The sequence below is a fragment of the Salvia hispanica genome, chromosome 1 (assembly GCF_023119035.1).
Source record: "Salvia hispanica cultivar TCC Black 2014 chromosome 1, UniMelb_Shisp_WGS_1.0, whole genome shotgun sequence".
NCBI lineage: Eukaryota > Viridiplantae > Streptophyta > Magnoliopsida > Lamiales > Lamiaceae > Salvia > Salvia hispanica.
The window spans coordinates 21,248,120-21,260,017 of record NC_062965.1 but is presented as its reverse complement, the minus strand read 5'-3'; the positions used below and the strand labels follow the sequence as shown (position 1 = coordinate 21,260,017).

The window sequence follows — 11,898 nt, the reverse complement described above, 5'->3', positions numbered from 1 at the left end:
TTTCTTTTATTAAGTCCTTCTTTTCTCTCTCTTCCTCTTCATAATCACTCAGACCACTCCCCATTTCTCCTTTCATCACTTTCTTCATTCTCTCTCTCTCCTCAGTCTAGGAGTGAGAGAAGCTTCATATAAACACAGAAATAGAGTGATAGACAGATACTAGGTAGCTTCAGATAGATACATTTATACATTCATTTCCTCCATTTTTTGTTCTTGAATTCTCTCTCTCTTTCTTGGGAGCTGTGCCAACAGGTAGAAAAATTCTGCCATTTCTGATTTTTTTAAAAAAAATTGCAATTTTTTAAGGATAAAGATTGGATTTTTAAGGCGGGAAAATTCGTGGGGGGTAGTTGAATTTTTTTTACTTTCAATGAGGAAATGAGCATTGTAGGGAGATGATGGAGTGTGAGTTTATGCTTGTTTTGGTGAAAGAATTCGTGAATTTTCTGTTTTTTCTGCCAATTTTCTTTGTTTTTTGGATTAAAGATTGCTTTTTTAAACCGGGAAATCAGGGGTTTGCTTTTTTTTTTTTCTACTGTGTGTGTTTTGCAGTAGAAAATCTTGATTTTTATGTGAGTTTGAAGCTATAGATTTGCATTCTTTTGTTTGTGGTCCAAATAAGGGAAATGGCTTTTGAAAATGGTAAAGTCTGATATTTTGGATTCTTTAGTAAGAAATATATTCTGAATTTTTTGTTTGTTAGGTCTCTCAAATGTGAAGATTTTTTGCTTTAAACCCTCATTTTAGTTTCTATTTTAAGCTACTAAATTTGAAGATTCTTGCCTTTTTTTTTTCTTCCTTTTCTTGTTTGAATTAAATAAGCCTCTGTAAATTCTTGATTTCTTGCCAATTTCAGCTCATTAAAATTACAGTTAGCTCACAATTTTTCCTTTCTTTCTTTCTGCAGGAATTCTTTTTAAGAGGAGACTTGAATTTCCCAAGAAAACAAGGTTTGTTTGATTATAAGCTTCTTTATCTTGAAAAAAAAACATTGATGGTAATTTATGAGTGTCGGTGCAGTCTCTGTTTCACATTGATTTTCAAAATTTATTCCTTTTTAATTGAGATTTTTATTTTTAAGAGGATTTTCAGAATCTCAGTGAAACTATTTACATGTTATTGGCAAAAAAGAAAGAGGAATTTTATGCTAAAATGCGCTTGAGCTGGAAAGAATCATTTAGCAAAGCAATGTCCCTTTTCTAGGTCATGTGCATGTTAGCATCAATTCTTGTTCAAAAATTTCCAATTTTTGCTTGTTTTCATTTCCAAGTATCTAACTTTTTCTTATTTGTTTCCTTTTTTCAGGAAAATGGGACCAAATTTGGGGGATGATATTGATTGTGCAAACTTCTTTGATCAAATTGATGACTTGATTGAATTCCCCCCTGAAAATGAATGTGTTGGAGGTGCCGGTGCGGGCGTTGGCGCGGGAGATTTGGTTGGCTCCGGTGATAAGAAGGATGTTCCGAGCATGTGGAGCGATGCATTGCCGGATACGGACCTTTATTTTGCAAACAAAGGCGCTGCTTCCGACCTCTCTGCTGAGCTCTCTGTTCCGGTGAGCAAAAAGGCCTTTATTTTTGTTTGTTGGTTGCAAAGATTGGTTTTTTTTGGTGGATTGTCGAAGTCTTTGGTGTGTTAGGAGTTGTTAGGTGTGACATCAAGCTCAAATTTGAAATTAATTTGGTGATGGGAATGTGGACCTTTTGAGGTTGTTAATTTTGTTGGGAGTTTAGTTAGAGTTTGTCTTATTTGATGAAGGGTATGTATCGTATACGAACGCGGGATAGGGAAAGTTTCGAGTGCTTTCGAGTTTTGTAGGGTGGGAGGCGAAGGGAACGAGAGATCGAGAAATCGAGTTTTTGTTGAATACTTCTTGCTTGATTTCTTATTAAATGCGTGGTGTGTGTTGATTTGTGAGTCGAGTCGAGTCGTGAAATAAAGTAGAGAAAGTGATGTTTACATTTAAAGAGACGAATCGCTTTAGTTGAGACGTTCCAAAAAGGAAAACGAGTTTGGGTGAAATAAATGGCTGATTTGTTTTGTTGTGTTTTTCTTTGTATCAGTATGAGGATATCCTGCAGCTGGAATGGCTCTCGAATTTCGTGGAGGATTCGTTCTCGGGCGGAGGGATGACCATCCCGAAGGAGAACCCGAGCCCGGCCATCCCGAAGGAGGCGTCGCATCACCAATTCGACTCCTTGAGCCCAGTTTCGGTTTTGGAGAGTAGCAGCAGTAGCAACAGCAACAGCAGTAGCAATTCGTTCTCGGGCGGGATGGCTATGCCGTTCCGCCCTACCCCTGCCCAGCGCGGGGCCCAACGCGCTCGGAGCAAGCGCCCTCGTCCGGCGACGTTCAACCCTCGGGCCGCCATCCAGCTCCTCTCCCCGCCCCTGGTCCCCGTCGAGGCGCCCCCGAAGTTCTTCCCGGCCGAGTCCGAGAGCTTCGCCGAGTCGCCCCCAAAACCGGCCTTAGCCGAGCAGAAGAAGAAAAAGAAGATCAAGATAACCCCGCCCGCGAGCCTCGCCGATAACCCGGCGCCCGTCCGGAAATGCATGCACTGCGAGATCACGAAGACCCCTCAGTGGAGGGCCGGCCCCATGGGGCCGAAATCACTATGCAACGCGTGTGGGGTCCGCTACAAGTCCGGCCGCCTGTTCCCCGAGTACCGCCCGGCAGCTAGCCCTACCTTTGTTCCGTCCCTGCACTCGAACTCGCACAAGAAGGTCGTTGAGATGAGGACCAAGCTACCAATGACTTCCGAGGCCGAGGTGGAGCTGAGCCCGAGGCCGAGCACGGCCTAAATCCGTTGCAAGAAAGGTATACAGGGTTGCCTTGTATGGCTGAAATCTCGTATTTTATTTCATCAGTTCGATGCTACTCGTTTAGTTCGACGGTACTCGTTTAGACATTTTTATTTCGATTTCTTTGTTCGTTGGTTCGTTGTACAGTATGTGATCGGGGTGTCGGGCATAGCGTTGATGACGATAAGTTTAGCTAGTTGGAGAGGAGGACTGAGAGAGTCTAGATTGGGTTTAGACAAGAAAGGGAGATTTAGGACTAGATGTTGTTAGATTATTCGAATAGCTATGTCTGATTATCCCTTTCATGGGAAATTCTTTTTGCAGTTTGAAGGGATTTTTTTAAATTGGTTTATGGTTTATGATTTATGCTGTCTTGTTTTTTTTTTTTTTTTGTATGAAATTTCAATTGCCCTCTTTTTGATGTTTTTATCTCTTCACTGATTTATGCATGCTTGAAATTTTGGGAGATTATACATGAAAATTTGAATGTTTGATTTCATAAACGGTCATGTACATGGTCTCTGGAAAAAATTGTGGTCTCTGAATTTAGGATATAATCAATTTGCATAAAGCCATTTTTCACTTTTTTTTGACTTTTTATGATGAAAATGGCATCAATCTCTATTAGGGCCTAAAAATGAAATACTAACAGAAACATAAACTTGTGATCATTGTCCCGTGGGCCTTGATGTTAGCATTATATATTTATTTTAGAGTAAAGGTCAATTTAGCTATAGACATGTTATCAAAATACGTATTTGGACTAAACATTCACGTTTTGAAAAATAGGTCAATAACAAATGAAAATATCGCACTAAGTACTCCTTTTTTTAATGGGTTCGTTAAAAAACTAACGGTCAATGCTAATTGCACGGTGACATGACCATTTTTTTTACGGAACCGTCAAAAGAGGACCTCTCCAGCAATGATTTCATTTGTTACGTTACGGACCAATTTTTCAAAAGTAAATGTTTTGGATCAAATTCGTATTTTGGTAATATGTTTAGGACCAATGACCTTTACTCTTTATTTTATACATTTATTTTAATTTTATTACTTTAGATTTAATTGTTGATGTCGTTAGTTTTATAAAATACTTAAAAATCAAAGATCTATTTATTTATTTTTTCTACAACTTCAAATAAATAAATAAAATAATAAATTGAGCTTTGATTACAATTTATACAAATAATAATGTCAATAACAACTTTTTCGGTATTAGAATTAAATGAATGATGTTTACTTGGGCTCTTAAGTAGTCAACTAGAAACTATTTAAATAGCATTCAAACCCTTATGGTAGAAAATTGAGTTTTCAAATATTGGGCTGAAGATTAATAAATGAGAATTTATTCAAGTTTGGCATGATAAACGTAACGCTCACTTAAAAGTAAATAAAGCCATTAATTTGCATGAAAATGGATAGTTAGGTAAAAAAATTGTACTCCTATTGACCTTTCCCACCCATTTCTATTTGCATATAGTTCACCTAAGCATATTTCAATACTACTACCATTTTACATGGTTCAATTTAGTTTTGTTTTGTTTTTATTATTGTCAGATCACACTGTCAGAGGTTGCATCGTTTTACATCTCGTCATTTTAAAATTGTTTGAAGATGAGAGGTCTCCCACAGGCATTTGATTGAACAACCGGTGCCCGAACCCACATACATATCGATCATAAAAAATCCTACCCGCAAGATTTAGTTATTTTGTTGCCCTAAAAGTAATTCTAATCAAATTTACTCCTTTAATGTTGTTGCATTTTGTCATGATTGAAAAAAAATAAGTTTTTGTGTTGATTGACTTAGAATAAATGAAAGGCCTACTTTCATTTGGACAAGTTGTTATATGGACCGATTTGAGCCCACTGGGTCATATGATAAAATTGAGTCATTCCTCTCTAACTCAAACCAAAAAAAAAGCTGACACTTAAGCTCATATTGGTTTTAACTTTTAAGAATATTACTCCCCCCGTCCTGCTTTAGCAGTCCCATTGACTTTTCTGTCATCTTTTTGTAAAAATGATAAAAAATAATTAAAGTCGAGAAATGGTAAAGTAAAAGAGACAATAATGTAGATAAGAGTCTTCACTATATATTATTGTCCCTCTTACTTTACAATTTCTCGACTTTAATTATTTTTTATCTACAAAAAGAGGGCAGAAAAGTCAATAGGACTGCTAAAGCGGGACGGAGGGAGTAATAAATACTACAAATGTAAAAGGTTAATGGTGATGAGTCGCACTTACATATTAATATTATAATTAAATATGAAATGAATGAGTTAATAAATATTAATTGGATAATATTATAATTAAATATTAACTGAATGAAATAATGGAATATTGATTGGATTGGATGGTATTGCTTGTGTGTGTATATTGTTGCAATTCTACATATAGGAAAATATCTTTTATTATTATTATTATTATTATTATTATTATTTTATTTTATTTTATTTTAATTCCTTTACTGATTTGTAAATATCTCAAAAGATGAGAAAACTGATCATTAATAATTTAAAGTAATTTCATACCCAAAGTCAATGGTCGAATCTATTGACTTTTGGTTAAGGATAAATAAGCCTCTTTGACTCAACCATATCCTTGGATTTTCATTATTAAATATTCTTTTTTACTTATAAATACATTAATGTATTACTGTGGTGGTATTAATTGTATTAAAGTGCATCTAAACAGTACTTTCTTTATTCGTGAATAAAAGACACATTTTGTCATTTTGGGATGTCCACAAATAAAAGAAACATTTACTTTAATTTTTCATTTTTTGTAAAAGTTGATACCACCTTCCATTAAATATTATACTCATATTCTACTACAATATTAATATATAAAATAAAACTTATATATCACTAACTTTTTCAACCCGTTTCCTTTTTAAGGTAAAATAATTTCTTAAAACTCATGTCGAGTCAAAACATATCTCTTATTCCTGCACGGGGGAGTATACTCCTATGAAATTTTGATTTCCTAACGCTATCAATTTATCTTAGTTAAAATAGATTAATAACTAATTATAATCACAGCCAACATTGTTCTTGCACTAAAAATCTTGTTTATAGTTTTAGCACATTAAACCAAAAAAATTACTCCAACATAATCATGTTCACAACGCAATTCACAGTGACCTTAAACCCAATCAGAAACTTGCTATATGAAATGGCAACATCCAATTGGCTAACTTAATTAATCATGTTGTTTTAATTAAGACAAAAATCAATAATTTAGTGGCTGCTACCTGAAATAGTAGCACTAATTTGATTTGTTTCCTCCCAACTTAAAGATAATCAACTGCCGGTTGCTTTTGTCTTATCTTGTACTCTATGCTAATGGCCTTTATAATAAGACAAAATAAATGTGTTGATGGAAAAAGGTGATAATCTTGATACTATTCATTTACTCTCCAATGGGGTAAAATGAAGTGACATTAATCGAGTTGTTAATAACCATATTGCTGGTTTTTATTGCTATGCCATCACTTTGAGTAGATCTCAAAAATCTTTGTTAGCCATAGTTATATTGGTCATAATTGTATTATGCAAATTATTACTCTGAATCGGCTTTCAAACATCCTCATTGGTCACATTTGCATTTTGTAGGCATTACTCCAAATAATTTCGATGGTCGTGAAAGCACTAATGTTACAGATCATATTATACATAAACTTATCCTAAAAGATTTGTAAAAATATATGTATGGTAAATATGTTAGCACAATACTATTACATGTGACAAGCTCAAGTGTATATAGCAGAAGCCATAATTTATATAATTAAAATTAGAATCAACTATCATCATAATATGGACGATATTATCCCTCCAAACATATATAGAGATCTAAGTAATTAACATGTTGCAAGGAACTATAGAGTAATTAGATTTATTTATAAGCCATGTTTGTAAATATTTTACTAATTTCCTATCCAATATCTCACTTAGCAGGGATGTCAATCGGGCTAACCCGTTTGGGTTCGGCCAATCCACTCGGGTTGTCGGGCTATTTGGGTCCGGGCTATTCGGGTTATGAAATTTTCGGGTCATTAATTTTCAACCCTAACCCTAACCCGGCGGGTTTCGGGCTAACCCATCGGACTATTCGGGCCTAAGAACTTTCAAAAATAATCTCTTATAATCAAATTTTCCTCAATAAAATAGTTTTAAATTTTAATTATTTTTTCTTCTTAGTGATAGAATCATATAAAAGCTTCAAAATTTTCATAGTTTTCCTCAATAGTTGGGAGACAAGTCTTTCATCTCAATCAACTATAATCTAAACAAAGATAAATTAATGTTAAATCGATTAATTTCAATTAAAGCTTGTGTTCGTGTCATTATTTTGACATTGGTCATAATTAATTTTATTTTAAAATTAAAAAACATATCTTACTTAAATAATTATTAAAATGATAAATATAATGAGATTTTGATGGGTTAATTCTTAATTTTGGCGTTGGTGGTAGTACAACAATAATGGCAGGTGATGGGATGATGTAATAAAGAGTTGAGGTTGAACTAGAAAGTTGATAGTGTGGGATTGAGTAGAAACGTGTAGAATGCAGATTGAAAAAGACTAATGATTGTATCACATGAAATTTAAAAATACAAAAAATCCCTAAAACTTAATATTTTTTAATTAAAAGTTGCAATCCGTCGGGCCAACCCGTTTAACCCGTCAACCCATTCGGGCCAACCCGTTTAGCCCGTTTTGTATTCGGGTTATAAAATTATAGCCCTAACCCACTCATTTTACCGGACTATTCGAGCCGACCCACGGGTTTCGGGTTGAATTGACATCTCTATCTCACTTTGAGATATAATATCAAATTATCACGGTAATTAAATTAGTTTAATCTCCCACATAATCACATCCATCATTGGTTTTAACACTACAAATCTTGTCAATGGGCTTAATTAATTAAGTAAAACAACAACAAGAAACAAACTAATTAACCATGTACAACGTAATTAACAACGAATTATAACTTATTCTCAATCCAAAAGCAAAAAATTATATGGAACCCTAACCTCCGACCGGCTAACCGCTTATTTAAATGGTTTAGGGAAATTGTTTAATTATTGATATATTAATTTACTTTAGGGTTATTGAAATTGTATTTTAGTTTTTTTTTAAGGAAATTATGGCCAATATTTGGGTATTTTCGATAGATAAATCGACCTAGTAGATAGTGGTTGATTTTTAAATTAATTAATTACAAGGTCACTTGCTATACCAAGTACCAACTATATAATTTCCTTTATGTTACTCGAATACCATACCAATTATATAATTTCTTGTATGTTCTCGAATATTAAACCAATTTAACCACTTAATGAAAATAAAAAGTTAAAATGAAAAGGAGAAAAAAACTAAATATTCTAAAATGATGGTTCTTTTGGCTTATCTTGTACCCCTATGCTAATGGCCCATTAACTTGTTCTTTATGAGTTGTTTGTTACTTACATATTCCAAAAAAAGTTATGTAATTTGGTAAAATTAAAATATAATATCTCTAACTTGTGGATGGTTTTAGAGATATGCAACTTGATTCAGATTGATTATCAGAGAGCATTATCTAGGAGCTAGATCATTTATTTTATTTATTCAATAATTGATTCTTATAATGATTACCTAAAAATAAAATTAATACTCCCTTCGTTCCAACTAAGTTGAGTCACTTCTTTTTTTACACTCATTTTGAAAAAGTCGTACTAATAAATAGTTAAACTGGATATATAGTGAAGAAAAGTGAAAATAATGTAGTTAACACTCTTATCTACATTATTTCTACTTTTACTTTACTATATATTTAGTTTAACTATTTATTAAGATTTTTTTCAAAATAAGTGAAGGAAAAAAGTGACTAAACTTAATTGGAACATAGGGAGGGCTGTATATTTTTATAGACCACTCATTGAATTTTCAAATAAAATTGGATCCGTGCACAATTTTTTTTTCATCCTACATACCCATTGTACTATTTAAATTAAGATAGGTGATTTGAATTTTTGACCTATAAATTGATAATGATTGAATCCGAAATATCTCTTTTTACATATAATTTTTTTATTACTTTGATGTCTACGAACCATTAGAATGACGTTTAAAAGTTAATTGGATCATTTTCAGGATTGAATGGAAAAATAAATTGATTTAACATAGGTGTATTGACTAATTACTTACAACAATTAGGTCAATCGTTCTAATAAATAATTGGTTATTCCATTAATTGCTATTAACTGTACAAATTTAATGATACAAACACGTGTCAATCATTGATTCACACATCAATGCTTAGAGACAACCATCGAAGTTGTTATTATTGTTATTTGAACTTTCGTAGTCATTAATTAATTTCACAGAAAAAAGTTCTTATTGAGATTAAAACATTATTGTACTAGAAGCCTAAGTTATTGAATTTTTCATTGAGTTGTCTTATCATCATGTTTAAAAGGCAGCAATATTTAATAAATTGTTATTACTTTTTTTTTGGAAATTAGGAAATATGCTTCACACATAATATATTAAAATATAGGCTAAAGTAAATTACTAATAAAAAGGGATATAACATTTAATTCGATTTGGTGTTTTAAATATAAATTCTATATGCACATCTCTCAAAATTGAGTTTTGTTTCGAGACCAATAATTATTTGTAATTGATAATCTAGTGGTGTTTCTCACCCATTTAAGTAATTGATAAGAAAATATTCGAAATACCTTCATTTTCCTTAAAAAAAAAAAAACTATAGTGGGGGTTCTATTAGCTATATTAATAAAGCAATACATTAAACATAGAAATATTATACACATGAAACATACGGGGAGTGATCAATTGCTAACTCATCATTTAATTGCTAACTACAACTAATATAAGGCCACGTGATTTTAAAAGACGTGTGGTTTACAATTTGCCACGTGTAATTTTCGTTTTTATTAATTAAATCGAAAAAGAATTAAAAAAAAACGCCAAATTAGGGTTTTGGATGAAAATGTCAATATAGTGTTTCAAAAATATCAACACAATGCTTTGAGAATGTCAACATAAATTTAGGATTGACATTGTATATGCTTTATATTGACATATTATCTTAGCTGTATTGACATTAGCCTGTGTACGAAAAATAAGAAAATTCTAGATTTTTTTTTTCAAATTTTGACGTCGGAACATATGCATGTAGTATATCGTTGGAATCCTTATAAAATTATCTTTAATTTGATATATGTTATATGAATTTAAAGTTTTGGGATTTCTTTTAAAAGTTAGTTATAACTAACTTGACATTAATACCCCTATTGATTTTTATTGGAATTAATCATATAGCCTTATTGACGTTTTTTGTTGATCGTATTGACATTTTGTGGTTAATGATCTAGGCCTTTAATTTAAATATCTAATGGCTATTATTGAGTTGTAGTTAGCAATTAAGCATTGAGTTAGCAATATAACACTCCCCTGAAACATACACCGTAAATTCAGTAATAAATTTACATTTCATTAAATAACACGCAAATAAAAATAATTGTACCTCGCTAACATAAAGAGCTATAAATACAGTACATATCCCGAATTCACAATATATAATTAACTTCTAAAATATTTATTTAAATACCTCTTACTAAAACTTTCACAAAAATCCTCACATTAGTTTGTAATTAACAAATTAATGACAATATTTTCAACAAAACATATCAAATCATTTGGAATGCGAGGGGAGCATTAGGATTTCAGAGCAAAATTTGCCAATTTTAACCTAATTAGAAATCTAAATTCAGATATTACAAATTCGACCTCACCTTGAAATAGTTACCGAAAACTAGAAGTTTGAAATTCCAAATGTTTTATAACTAAATGTGAGGAGAACCAAAATATAAAAAAATCGAAAAATATCAGAAAATTCTTTTAAATATATTAGAAATATTTTAAAATATTATTTGATTAAAATCTAATTTTAAAAAAATAATTTGTGTATATATAATAAAAAATATAGTACTTCCTTCGTCACAAGTTAATTGAGTTGTCTTTGATTTGAGCGGTCTTAAGTTAGTAAAGTCATTTATTTGAACACTAAAGAATGACACTTTTTTTTCTCTAATACTTATTCTTCGTGTTGAAAATACGCCCAAACTAAGATGTGACGGATGAAAATAATTTCTTTAATACTCTATTTTTTGCGTTGAAATTACGCCCCAAGTAAGATGCGATGGATGGAAATAATATCTCTAATACTTTATTCTACACGTCGAAAATACACCCAATCAAGATGCTGACGGATGGAAATGATTTCTCCAATACTTTATTCTTCGCATCGAAAATACGCCCCAATTAAGATGCTGACGGATGGTAATAATTTCTCGTAGTACTTTATTCTTTGCGTCGAAAATACGCCCCAATTAAGGTGCGACAAATGGAAATAATTTCTCAAATACTTTATTCTTCGCGTCGAAAATACGCCCCAATTAAGATGCCGACGGATGGAAATAATTTCTCATACTTTATTCTACGCGTAGAAAATACGCCCCAATTAAAATGCGACGAATGAAAATAAATTTCTCCAATACTTTATTCCCCGCGTCTAAAATACCCCCAACTAAGATGCGACATATAGAAATAATTTCTCCAATACTTTATTCCTTGCATCGAAAATATGTCCCAACTAAGATGCGACAGACATAAATAATTTCTCTAATACTTTATTCTTCGCGTCGAAATTACGCCCAATTAAGATGGTGATGAATGGAAATAATTTCTCGCAGTACTTTATTCTTCGCATCGAAAATACGCCCCAATTAAGATGCTGACGATGGAAATCATATCTCTAATAAATACGGAGTATGCTTGAATTAAGATGCGACGAGTTAAAACAATATCTCCAATACTTTATCTTTGCGAATATAAGCCCCAATTAAGATGCTGACGGATGAAAATCATATCTCTAATAAATACGGAGTACGCTCTAATTAAGATGCAACGAGTGAAGATAATATCTCTAATATTTTATCTTCGCATCGAAAATACGCCTCAATTAAGTCGGGATAAAATGAGTACATTATAAATAGGCTCTAATTCTTACC

At 32.2% G+C, this 11,898-nt stretch overlaps 1 protein-coding gene across 2 annotated transcripts; it reads left to right on the top strand.

The window, feature by feature from the left end:
* LOC125202446 (GATA transcription factor 8-like) lies at window positions 1-3,168 on the top strand. 2 transcript variants are annotated; one of them, XM_048100840.1, is made up of 4 exons: window positions 1-163; window positions 908-950; window positions 1,306-1,558; window positions 2,067-3,168. In XM_048100840.1, the coding sequence occupies exons 3-4, from the start codon at window positions 1,310-1,312 to the stop codon at window positions 2,802-2,804; spliced, it is 987 nt and encodes a 328-aa protein (XP_047956797.1). In that variant the 5' UTR covers window positions 1-163; window positions 908-950; window positions 1,306-1,309; the 3' UTR covers window positions 2,805-3,168. The 2 variants fall into 2 exon arrangements, with proteins under 2 accessions (XP_047956797.1, XP_047956796.1); XM_048100839.1 differs by having other exon boundaries at window positions 2-252.
* The last annotated feature ends 8,730 nt before the right edge of the window (window positions 3,169-11,898 follow it).